We start from the raw sequence: 17,899 nt of genomic DNA on the forward strand, positions 1-17,899 counted from the left end.
TACTCATATTATGCTCTATTATCATGTATCTATCATATGTCTTTTGTATTTGTCCTTTAGGGGGCGCTGGTCACAGCCTGTGCAGATGACACGCTACACTTGTGGAACCTGCGCCAGAGGAGGCCGGCTGTGCTGCATTCACTCAAATTCAACAGAGAGAGGTAGACATAGATTCAGCTTGATAAACAACCACAGGCAAATCCACGCACACACACAGTCACACTGTCACACTCAATACAAACTCCGTTGTGACTGACAGTCACATCAGTGAATTAAATTTTTCACAGCTAGTCACTGATTTGAGCCCTCCAGTCTACATCTTACTTTTGTCCCTGTCTCAGTCTGTCTCATGAATTCAGCCAACTGGTTAGTAAATGTTAAAGCTAAAAGCTATTTTATCCCTGTTGCTCTGTTGAACTTTGGTTGCCCATCACGCTTCTCTGAAGTTCATTCAACCTGCCTTGCTTCTGTGGTACATAAAATAATTTTGGCTCTTAAACTCTGAGACATAGTCCACTTCAATCATCACAGGTTGTAAGAAACTGTTTCTTCGGCATGTTGTTTGTGCCTCATCCCTGACACCACATAAAGCCAGCTTTCAAATTATTTTCACAAACTGCCATTCTGTAGGAGAGCTTGTAATGTTCAAATCAACATATTGCTAATGGCAGCCTGATGCATTATGGTACATGGAGTCTATCCTAAAGAGCTGTTTGGTACAGAACTTTGGTACAGACCAAACAAACAAACTCAGTTCCACCTAAAAATGTGGAAATAGTTTTATATGATCCATGTTACTTGATAAACCAGCACTATCAAATTATATTTTCCTGTCATCGCTTAATATTAATGCAGTTTGTGCGTCCCTGCAGAACTGGCATCATGCAGCTGTGGAGCATTTTCCTGTGCATCGGAAATTAAGATTGAAGGGGTTCCTTCTGTGTTGAAAATTAGGCACTCTTGTCCATACAGCAAGCAGTAGGTGATGAGTTGGACATGAGAATGTGTTGTACCACACTCCTGCTTGCTTTTTCTGGTTTTATTCTTGTTAAGAATATTGGTAATTTTTCTCCAACTGGGACAAAGGCTAAATTTGAAGCCTCTCCTCTTGCCTAAAGCAAATATTAGATCAGTCTTCATTTTTTTTATGTCACACCTCTCCTCCTCCATAGATTAAAATAGGGAACACCACATGTTAAAATCAGTCAGCTACCTCAATTCCTGGTTTTTAGTTCATCACTGCCCCTACCCAACCCCTTGCATCCTTGGGAAGTCCTGTGGGGCTTCTGGCTCTGGGCAAAAGAGACTCACTTCACAACAGCAGCAACTACTTTGACTTACATTGATTACAAATACCTAGATTCCTGTCTAACTTCTACACAGAGAGCATCTACATAGCATAAGCCTGGGACAGTATGTGACACGTTTGCTTTTTATTTATAATTTCTTTTCACATTTTTTGACTTTCTGCAAAAACATTCTTTTGATTCCAGTGAATCATTCAGATTTCTATTCACATGTCATGGGCAAGGACCTCGGATGAATATAACTGTATCTCTACTGAATTTAATTGAATGCAACATGACTGCAAAAACACTTTAAGCACAACTTTTATTCCTCTGCCATAATGTTTGTGTTTAACAAAAAGAGGGTTACAGCATCAGTTTTAGTGTTACCTTCAAATACAAGTAAGAGCTAGGAAATTTCAGCATCAGTTATGAGGGGTGGTACTAGTGAACTAAATTCAATCATTTTGCAGCTTCTCTAGTTGAGACCACATAGCAGTTGTGTAAATACTGCAGGAATATTTAACATTTAATTAAGTTTGTTCATAGAACTGGATGTTGCTAGTAGCTGGACAGCTGCAACTGCTCATTTGAAATACTGAGCAAATACTGTGGTTGCAGCTCACAGTCTCACAGTATTTCACAATTTTAGAATTAAACCCAATATATACATTTTGAAGTTATAGAGCAGTGTGTTCATTTACGTTTTTGGCTATTTCAAAATGTAAAGATTTCCTCCATCTCAGTTCCATTACTTTGGCTGCTCTGATGACCTCTTTACATAAATACACTGCAGTAAACGGCACATACCTGTCACTGTAAACCTTTTGAGATCATTTTTAGACTCATAGCTCTGATCAATATGTGATACGTAGATGAAGCCTGTAAAAAAACACAGGAGTAAATGTTTTCAGAAATTCTTTGATTCACAGGTGTTGAAAACCTCTTTCATTGCTTTCTACCTGGTGGAAACAGGTAGGAGGCAGAGCCACTTGCTCACAGCGGAGGAGCAGTGAGTCATCCTCTAAGACAAGAGGTAAAAAGTGTTTTGTGACTCATCCATCAGAAGCAGAGCAGTGCTTTTCCATTTAGCTCTGTGTCTCTGGGCTGAACCTCTGACAATTAACACCCGAACATCCCATCAGGATCCCACAACATAAATGTATGAAGAATTGTTTTGTGACAGCTGTCAGCCAGCAGCTCTCAGCAGCTGCCACTCTCCCTTGACTGGCGTGCTGTCGTCAAAAGAATTTTAGGAGAGTCCAAACAAAAAGCATTTCATGATACATGACACATTTGACAGATACTGTGGTATTCTACAAATTAAAATAAGTCATTTGAGCTAATGTAGTCATCATTGAACAACAAGTCTGTTGTTTAATGATACAGTGAGTCATTGTGGAATTCTTTTCGCAGTTGTCATGAGTCACGCGGAGCAGATTGAAAAGTTGCCAATTCCCTGAATGATGCCACCAATTAAATAAATCTCTACATCTGTTGACTCCATAAAGGATATTTGTTCCTCAGTTGGCATTGCAAAGGCTTGTCAAATGGCAGCTAAATTTAGCTTCCTGTTATGCTATTGGATAGGTAATTATATTGTACAATGATGGAGGTTGGTTCAACAGATGTATAAACCTTGTCTTTTCTTTCTGTGGAATATAAAGTACCAGTATATGTAATGATCTTTTTTTTTTTTAAATGGATGTAAAATGGATATGCAGTGTTCCATTTCTTGGTGCATTTCAGTACCTGCCTACTAATTACCATAACAATATATAACTAAACTCTTAAGCAAGCCCCCCCCCCCTTTTTTCCTCTCTTTTTTAGTTTGGAGTTCAAGTGAACAGCAATGACTTGTAGGTATTGTGCTTTTCAACTTATTGAAAACATGTTGTTCACCTCTTCCTGCAAAGTTCAAAGTGCCTTTGGAATCTTATACATAACATGGCAGAATACCCTGTCTAATGTCATTACAGCAAACTACTGTGTGATCGCACCTAAAGTGTCTGCTGTCAGTTTTGTGGCGTGAAAGTGGTTATACACATGTCAACAAGCTAATGCCAACCCAAACCCACAAAAAGAACTGACAACCACAAACATGAAACCTCTCCAAAATGGTTACCTTCACACCTCTCATCAGAACGTCCTTAATTTAAAAATAATAGACATCTTTACACATCTTTTACATCTTTTGTTCTATAGTTTATCACATATATATTCCTTTAGGGGCAGTTTCAAAAAGAGAGGCTTAAACATTTTCCTTTCTCTGTTCTATACACATGTAGCTTAGATCTTTATTCATCAGCATGTTGATGTCCTATTTCATATGTGTTCCTTTGAGATGACCTTCACTTTCCACTTCCTCTACTTCCCTCCCTCTTCCTTTTACCTTACTTTTCCACTCTGCTCTCATTAGCATTTACTTAGAGTTTAGCATATGAAATACTTGGTTTGGATTAATGTACATGTTTACATATTTTTAGATTTTGACACCGTTACATTTTGGAAATGTGAGCAAATGTAACAATTACATGTTTTCTGGCAGAACTAAATGCATGTTATGAAAGGCAGAGGACTGCATAATGCTCTGTTACATGAATAGCATTGCTGCCCCCTTGACAGGCTGAATATTAGCATCTCCTAAAGACCTTAAAGTCCTTATTGAATTGCCCTCTCATTTGTCTTCTATCTAATAAACCTGCTGCTTGCAGTGTGAGTGGTTGTTGGGCTGGAGCCCAATGATCCCTTCCTAACCCCCTACCACTATAAGGTAATCGGTAAGGACAAATGACTTACTGGGTGCTGATCTTTATAGCGTAGTGAGGATGATACAAGCCAATGGCAGAATAATAACTGCTTCAGCAGCTTGTTATATTAATATTCTTTTTATATGTCATCATAATTCACAACATATGCAAGAGAGGTCTATATTAGGGTGATATGAGGTCCTAATGAAGAAAGTATGAAAGTCATGTAATAAATAAGTCATAGGTGTTTAAAAGTTACATAACAATGGACTACTTAGTTCTACTATGCGCCCACTGTAGGTCGCTATGCACAAATTTGTCATAACTTTGTAAAGGCCATGTAAAATGTAAAAGTGTAAGAAAAAAGTTCAGAATTTAACAGTTAAGATTTTGGACCTTTTAGGTTTGAACAGAGGTGGAGTTGGTATGTGTGAAAGGTTGGCCCACCTTTTTTGATATGCTAGTGTGAAATGCAACAGATGCAGCTCATGTTTCCATTCTGTTTTGAAGGGCTCTGGGTATTTGCTATATACTAGCTTAGAGCAAGCTTCCAGGTAGAATAGAATAAGGAGAGAAGCAGAGCTGACAACATAAAGAGCAGGAGGAGTGAGGGTGGGCAGTAACATTAATGTGCAGGTGTTGCATTGTGGAGAAAAACAGACAGTGTTCTAAATTAATGCTGACACTAAATGAGTCAAGGTATGGCCTCTGTGAATGAATCATGGTATGACGTCTGTGAAGAATGGAAATGAACCTAAGATTGTGTTTCTAACTGTGACATTTTCTGTACTGTACAATGTTTACATACTGAAAGTTACAAATGTTGCCATCATTGCTAAGCAGGTAACAGAAAACGCCGAATGCAGATGTAACCACTTTCCAGTAAAGATCTGGCTCCCACCTCATGTTAATGTGGTCGATTGTGACTGTCCTCAGCATGTCCCCAAATGACTCCATGGGATGTTTCTTCATAAAAGCAATAATGATCTATGTTAAGATGAAAAAAAATATGAAAAATCCACTGATTGAGAAAGCAACTCTCAAAATGGGGCATAAAATAAATAATACATTTTAATCCTAATCATGATGTTTTCCAGCCTTAATCAAGTGGTTTTGATCTTTAAACAAGTGATTTTATTGCCTAAACCAAATTAAGAAGTGAGAATCTTTCCTGATATCATGTTTTGGGATTGAAGTGTAGCCAAGGCAACCAGCAAAGTGGCAAAGAGCTAAGGCAGTAGCTAAGATAATATCATTATGAATAATTGTTTAAGGATTTGAACAAACAGCCTGTTTGGTTGTCTTGACTGAAGAACTTTGTGGAATGATTGGAGTGTGTGGTGCTCAGCAATTTCTATTTGAGATTCATTTTAAAATCCTTTCCTGTTTTATTCTTTTTTTTTTATTATTTTATAAGGATTTGATTTAGAATGGTTATCTGTCAAGTCTTGTAGACTTTTTGATAGTACAATTGTGTCTTCAGAGATGATGCTCCAGGAGATGTGGATCAATGTGCATACAAAATGCAAGAATGCAATGTACTATTCAAACTGCGCAGAAACTCATTCCTCATTGTTGATACAAATTGAAGCAGAAACTTCTTTGAGACATTGATATTCACACTCAGTCTTTTTGCTTCTTTGTTCTCCAGGATCACGTTTTGTCATCTGCCCTTTCAGAGTAAATGGCTCTATGTGGGAACGGAGCGTGGAAACACACACATTGTCAACATCGAGTCCTTCATTTTGTCTGGATATGTAATCATGTGGAACAAGGCCATAGAACTGTGAGTATCCCATGTTGCAAACACTAAGAATTAACAGAATGACCCAAACTCTGGACTCAACAGACAGTAAATGTGCACTCTATTAGCCAAACTTTTTTTAAAGCAAACTAAAGGCACTGTCAAAGCAGGGAATCCAAGAAAATTAAACCAAACAAGAAACTGCATAAGGGGAGGGAAACTGCCGACTGCGTAAGGAAAGGGATGCTACAAGAAGCATATGGCAAAGAACTATTATAACGAAGATGTATAATGAGAGGAGTGATCATAAAATTAATTATTTTAGGTGAACTATGAGACCAGGTGGTAACACGTTGCTCCAGCTGAGAAAATTTAGAGATAATTACATAAATAAAATGTTTTAAAAACAGACAAAATGGAATGCACGGGAAATAAGGCTCCGCAAGATAAAACAAGAACGTCAGCCAATAATAGCTAAGTGTAAATCAGTTAAAAACGAGACATCAAACCCCCAGAAACCGAAACAACCAACATAAGCCAAAACTCAAGAAAACCCAGAGGTCATGATACATGATGTTGCTTTTTTCACTTCATATGTCCTATAAACACTAACATTGGACATTCTTTAGGAAAACCAAGCTAAATAACTGCTACTGTCAAACATTTTTCAAATATTTTACATAATTATAAAGGATTTAAAAATCTGTCTTATTAATCTGAGCCTTTATTCATTTGACATGCAAATTTGTTTGTGCATGCCTGACTGTATAGACTGCACAGCCGACATATACAGCAGATTGACAACTTGAAGCACCCCCAAGTACACAAATGGTGCTCAGTGGCATTGTATGCCAATTTTTCTTGGTTCCACCCACCTACGCGCCACTCTTCTGGTGTTACCCTGACAAGTTACCCGCTGCAGTGTCAGTCATAAGTCACTCTTTTACCAAGCCATCTTGTTGTCTTGTGACAGCCCAAACTATGATGAGCAGTTTTAACACTGATGTGTATCTGTGGGGAGGCCTGTCTGCCAGTCTGTTCAAACGTCTCAGTGGCAACAATTTGTTTTCGTAGGACCAGTGCGTAAACATTCGCAAATACTCCTATTAAGAACCGAGCAGACATGCCTTATAACAAAATCCAAGCTTTGTCCAAATTTTCCATTAGTTGCTATCAAAGAACTTACTGTTGTTTACTGTACATAAGTGTTTTTTTTAGAAATGGTTGTATGTAGACCGCCAAGGGAAAGGTAAAGCAGGGATACAGACTGACAACACATGTCATAACATTTTTCTAACTCTAGTCATATTTGGCTTTTTCTGCTTAAGATGTGCTCATGTCCACTTGGATTTTATTCAGATGAATTCTCAAATATCTGTTTTTTACTCTGACCATTTACTCCCTTGAAATCAAGATATCAAGTATTCCAATATTTTGTAGCCAAGAAAATAAAAAGTGCAACCTACTGAGAACAAAATGCCAAGTTCACTGTATTTCATAAGCACTATTAAAAAAACAAACAGCTGAGGCTTAAGATGACATTATGCATTGTGACAGAGGCTGACAGGATAAAAAGCTGTTTTATCAGGCAAAACAAAGAACAGTCTAGCATCCGAGGTTAAATGCTGATTGAAGGGTCAAACTCAGACAGGCAGTCAGCAATGCAACCAAAAACCCAAACTACAGAGAAAATCTGGCAATAGGTCAAAGTCAAACTGAACAAAATCCTTCAAAATCAAACAAGAAATGCCGAAACAGAGTCCACTTCAAAGTTCAAGTTGGACTTTTAAGGGAAAATTAATCTACTTAACTGGTAGATAAAATAAAATGCAGTGGTGGCATTGTCAAATAGGCTTTTAAAGCATTGTGCTAATATTAACTGCACATACAAAAGCAATGAAACAGGCAGACATGTTCTAAGGCAAGAAAGGACATTGTGGATACTGTAATAGGACAGATATGGCTTTAGATACCATATAATTAAATATAGGACAGATATGGCCTGTAAAACTAAAGCCGAATTAAGAACATGGTATCACAACCTTGCTATTCTGATTTTAGCAGGAAAGCGTACAACCACCTCAACAAAGGATTTTTATGCCCCCTATATCATGATCTGTTTGAGCATACACTGTAATATATTCTACATTTTCCATCTGTCAGCACTCTGTACCTTTCTTAAGGAGAGTTCATGAGAAGTTGAACCAGAGGAGAAAGAATATTCTCTTATCAACACACTGGGGGACTGGAGAAATGCATTGTTTGTCAGGGAATGTTTTCCACACAACATAAATAAGGATGAGGAAGGATTTAGTGTTTTTTTGACTGTGGATTATTTTGTGAGCAAAGGAGATATCATCCACCTAATCAGATAGGTTTGAGCAGTGAGTGTACTTGCAAATCTCTTTTGTTTGTGTGATAGCCATTCACAGATTGAATGCATCTGGGTATTTAATGCAAAGCAAAGGTGCTCTCTTATGAAAATCATTTCTTATAGCAACTATTCCACAGGGGCTGCTGCAGCCAAATTTAAGGGCTCGGCTCTCATTGAAATTCAGATGGGTTTGCAACATATTTAATGCCCAATTTCATCTTCGGGAGATTCACACCAGAATGAGATATAAGAATGAGATGCAAGGAGAAATTGGAAAACATAGCAGCCCGGTGCACTCTATGATGCAGTTCACAGAGCTTCCTGATGAGCAGAACTGTGTTTACGCTGCGCTTAACGTAATCAAGGTTTAACTTTCTGCTTGTAGGATAGCGACTTCCTGATCCAATAATTTTTTTATTTTCATAGAATGAGTTATCAAAAAAAAAGGCTCACATGCTACAGAATGTCTCAAAATGCATGACAGAGTTAGGGTTATGATCAGTGTGAAGCCACACATGAAAATATATTCCATTCTCCAGTAGCAAAGTCCTCTCCTTGCTGGCTAAGCTTGTACTCTCAGAATGTTGCCCCCAACATATGAGTGACAAAGCAAAGGGAAAAGCAAAATAACATTACCACAACATACGTTATTCTGTGAGTTGTCATTCCATTTAACATTTAAATTTTGAATGCTTCAGATATCGCAGATGTTTAGGAGATGTCATACAAAGCCACAAGTGTATCGTGTCCTTGGCATCTCTGCAACTGACTTGTTATTTTCTGCCCTGCTTCGCTCTTTTTCAGCTGTCGAGCTGATTATTTACCCTTTTCTAACTATGATGGGTTGCTATGGCTTCCCTGGTCCTGCTCGAGCTCGACTTTGCATTTGTCTTTGTGCTCTCATGAAAAAAAAAGAAAAGAGAAAAAGCTCTGATTCCTCTGGGTTTTTCTTACAGATTAATTCATTCACCCCTTTATTCTCACTTCCCTGACTCTACAGAAGAGTATGCGTTAAAGCTTATTTCTAGTCTTTCCTCCACTGAAAAAACCTGGGACACTAGCCAGGCTTCAGATCCCCGAGCCATGTACAGTTGCCAGTGTCATTGTTATGTTTAGGTAGCATCATTGCTTTAAAACCATTACTTTTAAAGAATGCTTTTAGACAGACTGATTTAATCAGCTGTAAATTAAGATATGTCATTACATGACTGTAGACGCACAGAATCAAATCAAGTCTGCTGTCCTTGCACCACAGAAACCATCATAATCTAAAAATGATTGTGGTGATCACATCCCCAGAAATCTAGTGAGATATTTCTTTTTAATTTGTCAGTGAACTGGATTTATGTTATGATCCTGGACATGCTTTATGACCAGTCCGGTAAACAAGACATAAAAAAAAGACGACCACTCTTCAGAGGAGATGTAAAGTGAAACTGGAATCCTGATCCCCATGTTCACAAGTCAAGTGTTTACCCAATGATTATTACAGACCAGGATAAATAAGCAGTAAGCGTGCCCCCAATCATTTTTACTGTCTCACAAGTCAGAACTCTGCTCACATACAGTTTTGGCTTCACAGCAGATCCTACACTATATTTTATCCATACATACAGTTTTCATTCCAAAAGCTTAGAAAAAATATAAGTTGTTTCTATGAATCTCTCTGTATAAAACCAGAAGGTCAGTTTGGGAATTCACTGCTGTAATTTTGTTGAAAAAAACCCTTCGAAGTGCAACCAGGCAAATCAGACTTTTATATGCTTTCATGCTTTGCTTTGGGAGTTTTTCCAGTGTAGAAATTAGGGATCTACACATCTGACCAGATGTGTGGTGCACAATAGAGTATTTGGTAAGTCGAAAAGGTCCCAAACAAGCTGTAGGTGTGTTATCTTAGGTATCATCACTCAAATAAAGAAAGTGACGATACCTAATATAATCAGAAAATATGATCAAGTTTTTTTTTTCTTTTTTTTTAAAGTCAGTTCAGTCTGTATTATTAAAAGGTGAAATACTGTCTACAGTCTGCTATTTGCCTCATCATTTTTAGAGTATGTGCTTTAATCCCACATCAGCAAACAGTTTCATTAGTGTATTCATTTTTTCTTTAAGCTTTCTGACTGGCTTTCAGTAGGGTTCAAAGACAAGCCTTGTCAGCTCCAGGAGAATATTTTTCACAAAGTTACAAAGTCATCAGCAACTTACCTCAACTTCTAAAATCTGTCTCGATAATTCGAAGGATTTGATTCAACATGAAATAACAAGCCTTTGCCCTTGGCCATGGCCATCTAAAATTCAATGAGCGTGGGAGCGTGGAACACTTTTTTTTAAACACATAAACTGTGAGAGAACTTCAAGTTCTGTGTCATCAATGGCAAGTGCTTCTCTCTCTGTGTGTGTTTGAACTGTGTGGATTTCAAGATGTGCAACAAAAGGTCCAAGGGCAAAAGCACATGTATGTGATAAATAAAAAAGTATATTTCAGCTTTTGTTTTTTGATCCGGATGGTTTGTGTGACAGGATTTAACCTTTGGCAGTCAGTACAGTACTGCACTGACTGGACAGATAATGCGCACTTCAGACTCTTGGGTGATACCTTGGCTTATCACTCCTTAACCTGACAATATAAAGGTGTTTAGAGCTCATCATGTTTTCATGTTTTTATCATTCTCCAGCAGAAGGCATAGCTAAATTGTTCTATCAGCACACGCCAGTCACACCTTGCTTCAGGTCACATTTCACATGCAATGTTGACATGCTCGGTGGCAGCTGGAGTTATTTTTTGCTGGGGATTAGTTCTGAATTAAAAGAGAATGGCAGTTCTTATTACCCTTAGTTTTCGGCCCCTGATTACCCAGTAACAGTAACTGACTACCAATGTTCCCTTTAACAGGCTATTACTTTGTTATTATTTGGTGATTACATGATAATTAACCAATAATTATATATCAAGTATCAGAATAGCATCCCATTATTACCAATTTAATACCAAACTGAAATTTGATTAAATGATATGCAAAATATGAATGAAATACAAACTACACTCCCTTTCAATCAAGGTTCATCCCAAGACTTCACTTTATCATTAGCAGAACAAGCTTTCTCTTGATGTGCACAAAAGATTCCTCTCCAGGTTTTTCTAAATTGCACGACTCTGTGCCGCATTTATTGACAAATAGTTCTTCAAAGAAATTGTACATTTCTTACCATTGCAAAAAAAAGGATGCTTTACCAAATATCTAAATGTCAGCAGAGTTGTTATGACTGGAAACTTACAGTTACATTAAAAATGACATTACCTTTATAACATAAACACCTTTTAAACCGTATACATAGTTCAACGGCTGCTTTTGATCCCTGCTAACCTGTGTAAATGCATTTGATGGGTTATGTTTTCCTCCACATATTGTCGATAAATGTCACACTGTGTAACCGCAATGTTTTGTTTCAGTATATTTGTGATCTGAGCAGTCAGTTGTTTGTGTGGGTAGAGTGAAACCCTTTTATTTCTTGACTCTGAACAAGATCTAGACGTCTTCTTGCACTATTGTTTCACAGTGTTACAGTATATAATTGTGTTTTCCACCTCTCTCATCTTTCCTTCTCATCACAGATCAACTAAAACTCACCCAGGACCTGTAGTTCATCTGAGTGACAGCCCAAAGGACGAAGGCAAGGTGAGTGGGCAGATACAAGAAGCACCCAACACCTCTCAGTTCTCCTTTCACATAACCTCTGATGTTAAACACTCTACAGCATGGAGGCACTCTCCTTATCCAACTGCTCTGACGAGCAGTTCCTCCATACTAAATACTCAATTCCTGCTTTTATTTTTCATTTCTGCGTCACTCTACTTTTCTATTTGGCAGAATATGAGGAACTTGCCACACTGCTAATTTAAAAAGAGTTTTCTGAGTCTGAGCTTTATCAAACTGGAGGCAGAATTGACAGGTGGCGGTTATAACAATAAAGAAAGATTGTTGCATAATGATTTTCTGAATGGATGTTGCCACTCTCGGATGAAAGTAGACATGACAAATTGTCCAGATACAAATGCGAGACATGAGTTTGCAGCTGCATACTGCAGAAAAAAAATAAATTAATGAATAAATAAGATGCATATATGTTGCTGATAGATACATAGATTTCTTTTCAAGATCCATTTGCCTCACAAGGTAAAATGACACTATCATGAAAAGTTTAATAAACACTTTAATACCACAAAGGACCCAAACTAAGAAGTTATCTTAGATTCATTATTTCTAGTATTTTGTAGTCTTTAATTTTTTTAAAAAGATAAACATCCAAACGGCTGTATTACTATTATGGAGCTATACAGGGTTTTTATCAGTCCATCACTCTTTAACATATCTTTGACTATTCACGTATGCTTGAAAAAGCTATTAAAAGCCAAGAATCCATGGATGATGACATCCTAGGTGTTGATATTGTAAATGATGAATAAGATTCTCAATTTCACGTTTGATAAAATGACACATTTCGACTCGATTATCTTAGAAAGAAATGACTTTACACGGGGTGAATTACGTTTTAAATATGAGCATTTGTTTACATCCCATTAAGCTGCTCGTTGAAAATTGCACCCTGGGTCTTTGATTTGATTCAAATGCTTTGGCCTGTGACAAGTTTTCATCTGATGAGATCTCTGCTGATGAAGTAAAGTTGCGTTTTTTCAATAGTCTCTGCTTTTCAATCTGGCCACAGCTGAACGTGTCTGTTATTGTGTTGAGTTTCCATTTTGTCTTTTTCTATTTGACTTTTTCAATCATCTGTTCTGCACGTCACTCGACTTTTGTCATTTGACAGTTTAGTTTTTCATAATGTTAGGATTCACACATTTGTCTTTATAATTGATTGTTATCTGTCTGGCATTACCTTTGCTATACGTGCATATATGTATACTCCCATTGTTTCAGTCATTTGCCAGAGCTTCATTCTAGCAAAGTTAAAATATTCATGAAATTTGTGTGAAAGCTGTTAGTTTTGAGTTGTTTTTGCCAGCCCTGTCTGTAAAAACCTCTCTGTTTTTGGATGTTTACCTGAATCCTTTATCTGGGTCTTCCACCTGCTACCCATCGGTATTGGAGTGAATAGCCAATTGTTATTTAAATTGTCATATAAATAGGTTGCTGCGGATTTATTCCTTGCATGTAAAAGCAGATCTGCCTCCAAACACTACATGCATTTGAGGTTCTACATTACAATATTTTGAAATGGTGTTCATATTGACTTTGCATCTTGAATTATTGTTGCTCTTGTTACTATTGTAAGGTTTCACCATTGCAGAATCTAAGAGGGGCAGTTTTTCCTCTCCACCTCACTTCCCCTCTCACGCCTATTTTCAGATTTGAGATATCACACAGTTTTATCTCAGCAGGAGATCCATTTCTTCCACTCTTGTGCTCCTCCCAGCACACCTGATCTCCACTCTTATCTGTGATCAGATTAACATGACTTTGCTCTCACCTTTTATCCTGTGTTTCAGTCGTTTTTTTTCCTGTATTGTGAGGTTGTTTTGTTGTATGAATCAGTTTATGTGTTTTCTTTTTCCTACTTTACAAAATTACCAATGCTTGTGAGACAGCATGTGCAAGGGATCAAACATGTATATACATGTTTTACTTATTCTTTGTACTTGTGTGCATGTGCACTGTATGAATCAATAAATCTCTGTGGAACATAAATGAAAACAGTAACTACAAGTATTATTTCACCTAAATAGTTTTTTCTTTGTTTGCTTTTTTTCTTTAGTACATTAACTTGGGATATTTTTTTAAACACTTAATGATTATACAAAAAACACTCTCCAGAAATTTAATATTTAATTTACACCCTTGAAGTTCATATGTACTGTTTATTTAGACTTGGAACGAGGGTAACCAAGGCTAACCATTATGACTGAAGGTCAAGCCAAATCACTTTTTGAAAACTGCCATATTTACATTTAGTAAGATCAGCTTACATTGCTGCTCTGTAATTGTTCAAAATGTACTGAAAATCATCCACAGCAATCAAACCAATACAGGCTGTAAAAGAAAATGTGTATATGTACTTATGCATATGGCCATATTAGATGTTTTACCTCACAATCCCAACAAACTATAAATACTGTCAAGAAGGTTTTGTAAGAAAACTCACAATTAGAAACAACTTTCTAAACACTCTAAATAACTTTTTTACAATTCAGCAAAGAATACAGTTATGTTGTAATTGCACTTGTACTGTTGGTTCATGTTTTGTTCTTACATTTTCCATTTCTTGTTACTCCTCTCTACAGTTGCTCATAGGGTTTGAGAGTGGGACCATTGTACAGTGGGACCTCCGGGTAAAAAAGGCTGACTTCAGAATCTACTATGATGAGGTGAGCACATGTCCTTCCCTCACAAATACAGCAACTAACAATACTCTCATGTGAAGTGAATTGGTTTCTGTTAATTGTACGTAAAAGCATCCTAGGTGTGCAGGCATTTTCAGTAGTTTTATGTGTTTTTTGTTCAGATTACCGAAAACACTGCAGTGTTATTTAATAGATCACTGTGGTGAGAATTCATCAAAGCAACAGCAAGCCGGTTGTTAAAGTTGCTATGATGAGCATGAACGTTTGTAATCGCAGAGGTAAATGGAAAGTAACTAAACAGCCGGTCTGATCATCAAAAATCAACTTATTATACTCAGCCTACAGTTTCTGTGGAGACTTCATTTTCCTCTTATATTGAGATTTAATTTGACATTTGACTGCCATATCTCATTACAAAAGTAGCTTTTTTATGTGGACTGTGGACAATCCACATCCAGAGAATACAGATTTACTGGATGGTGTGAACAGCTCATTTCAGCAATGACCAAATCAGAGTATCAGGAACAGATCAAATGTGACAGTTTATTAGTTCTAGTTTGATGAATAACCACCTATTTTCATATGAATTTCATAAAATTTCATCCTTCACTTTAACTACATTCAAAGTTTTGCTTTTAATGGTTCAGAATCTGACAGCAGATATGAGGAAGGAAGGGAGATTAAAGGCCCAGCATGTTGGCTAAAAGCTTGAATAAGAAACATCTTTTGGACCTAATAACAAGCTACCACTCTAGCCTTGAAAACTCAAGGTGTGTGAATGTAAACCTAACCTACTATTGCAGTCTCCTTGCCAGTTGGTAACGTTATGTTCCCCTGCATACACAAATTTGGTGAAAATGTGAAAAATGATATCCCAGCGCCAAAATAAAACCAAACAAACTATCACAGAAAAAATGGAGAACAAATAAATATTCGCAAAAAGTTTTGGTGCTGCAGGTATTGCATGCTCCTTTCAGGTGGACAGTCGTTTTTGAGTTTCCACAGTTAATAAAGAATAATGTAGCTTGCCAAACAATACGCTCCAATAACATCTTCTATTGGCATTCCAAATAAATTCATCCAAATGGAGAAAAGCCTTCTCCCTTCTACCACACAACCTACCACACGAGCACAATTGAAACAGCATCAAACACAATGGTTAAGACATCTATATTTGCAGTGATAAGCAGTGAATTCTTTTGTGCAGAACATAGTAAATTACTGTATGTGGTTCATTTAAATACTCCCCTTCATGAATTTGAGCTCTGAAATAGGAACACTTAAGAATACACATGCAATAGAGTCAGGTGTATAAATGTGTCTAGTTACTTTCTGTTGAAGAATAAGTCACTAAAGTCAACTATTTGTCTGCAGTATGGTTTGTACCCACTCTTCGTAATTCTAAGGTCTTGATGAATCTAATACTGACTTTGATGTGGTTTTTAGAGACTAACAGTATCAGTGGCTATGAGTTTATTTGAAATTGATAGCGTGGGTTGTGGTGATTGTGATGTTGGTGTGGCTGACGGAACCAATTTTAGTCATTTTTTGTTTCCTCTGTGTAAGCAGAGCAGCCATTGCATACTGCAAAATTACACAGTTTCAAGAGCGCCTCTGTTTTTGTGAAATATCCAATTGTCTTTTTAGATGGAGAATTGCTAGCTCTTGCATAACAACATCATTTTGTAAAAATGGTTTAGTTGAATCAGTTTTTTCTTATTCTAAGAACCTATGTGCCCCCAAGCCATGCTTCCCTTAAACATTATAACGTGGCACTTATCCCCAGCTTCTGCTGCCAGCTCCTATTTAATGAGAGTTTCTATCTATCATCGTCAATGTAGCATAACATTTCTGTCTCACACATCCTCAGCTCAGGATAAAAGCAACACTTAGTGACATGAGGGTAGACTACTAAATTACCACTCCTGATGCTATTTGAATGCATTGTGCACATGTTCTTGTCATTGAATCATGAACTGCATAGTATAGGCTTTCTCTTACATCTGACATGCGGTCTATTTCTTTAAAAGCACTGCTTTAGATTTTAAGCCATTGCTGTATATGATGGAAACTAAATGTAAAGGTGAAAAAAAATTGTTATGCAGACTTCAAGCATTCATGACTATTTTTTTTTCTAATCATTACAAGTTGTCTCGCTTTGGATGTGCTAATCAGTAAAGTTTAATTCAGAAAAATGTAAGGTCAGTTAGGGTCTGAGTTATACATTTTGACTTTAGAATGCAGATTGTGCATTCGCCAAAGGTACTTTCCTTTGTAAATGTGACATGAATAGTTTTTGAAAGTGCCCCTCTAAAGACTGCATAATGAGGTCTTAACATGAAATATGGCACCACCTTGGAATTTCAAAGACTTTGCCTTACTTTTACTGTTCTGAGCCACAGCCTAAAAAAAACCTTAAATCTCAGGAACTCACTTTTGACTTGAAGTTCTGTCTTGCACAGTATGAATAGAGGTATGTTAAATTAGCACAAAGTTTGCTGAGACTTATACTGAACGAGAATGTCTACACTTTTAGGAAAGGTGAAATGTAATGGGCTCTGTGGTATTTAATAAAACAGAGTGTTATAAGAAAATAGGCTGGAGCCTATCCCAGCAGTCATTGGGTCAATGGTAAGATCAATACAAATATTTTCTTCAGTGCACATGTCATATATGGACACAATGAACTAAAGTTTCCTTTGCAACATATTTTTAGCGGCTACCCTAATAAATCTGATCAATTACTACCTATTGGAGTAGTCCTGGTGCAGCAGGTTAAATCTGGAAGGCAGTATCATTCATACAAACTACTGTAATAAGATTTTTTTTTACAAAAAGCATCTTTAAGTTGCTGCATTTTGGCTTGCTTGGTTGCTTGTTGAATTGTGGACTGTTGATGGTCGATAGAACTTGTTCATGCAAAAACAACTTGGATCTGATGATACACCTTGTAGTGTTGCATGATGGATACGAATTTAAGAAAAGACATCTGAACTTTTTCATCAAACTGATTTGACTCATTTTTTTTTTTTACTTGGTACAGGCCATCCACTCAGTCAGCTGGCATCACGAAGGAAAGCAGTTCATGTGCAGTCACTCAGATGGCAGCCTGACACTGTGGAACCTCAGAAACACCTCCAAGCCTTTCCAGGTCACCTTCCCTCATGGTAAGACATGCACCCACAGTATTTATGAAGAACATTAACATTTCATCATCAAATTCCTGGAGCCACTTGGGTTTATCAGCAGCATGTTACCTGATGAAATTAGCTGTTTTGAGTGTGTGTGGGTGAGTGCGCGTGTGCTTGCATGGGGGAAAGAATGTTATCAGCCATCACCTCAGTCTCATTCAACCACACTCATTTCTAGACGTCTACGCATTTAGAA

General features: G+C 37.2%; 1 protein-coding gene across 15 annotated transcripts in view; it reads left to right on the forward strand.

The window, feature by feature from the left end:
• Positions 1–17,899, forward strand: part of stxbp5l (syntaxin binding protein 5L) — a 123,079-nt gene that overhangs the window by 64,434 nt on the left and 40,746 nt on the right. For all 15 annotated transcript variants that reach the window (XM_072397310.1, XM_072397309.1, XM_072397311.1 and 12 more), the window contains exons 4-8: positions 61–161; positions 5,688–5,822; positions 11,768–11,831; positions 14,453–14,536; positions 17,556–17,679. In XM_072397310.1, coding sequence (XP_072253411.1) covers positions 61–161; positions 5,688–5,822; positions 11,768–11,831; positions 14,453–14,536; positions 17,556–17,679 — 508 coding nt within the window. The remainder of the gene's footprint in view (positions 1–60; positions 162–5,687; positions 5,823–11,767; positions 11,832–14,452; positions 14,537–17,555; positions 17,680–17,899) is intronic.

Source organism: Leuresthes tenuis, unplaced genomic scaffold, assembly GCF_036924035.1.
Source record: "Leuresthes tenuis unplaced genomic scaffold, fLeuTen1.0.hap1 SCAF_12, whole genome shotgun sequence".
NCBI lineage: Eukaryota > Metazoa > Chordata > Actinopteri > Atheriniformes > Atherinopsidae > Leuresthes > Leuresthes tenuis.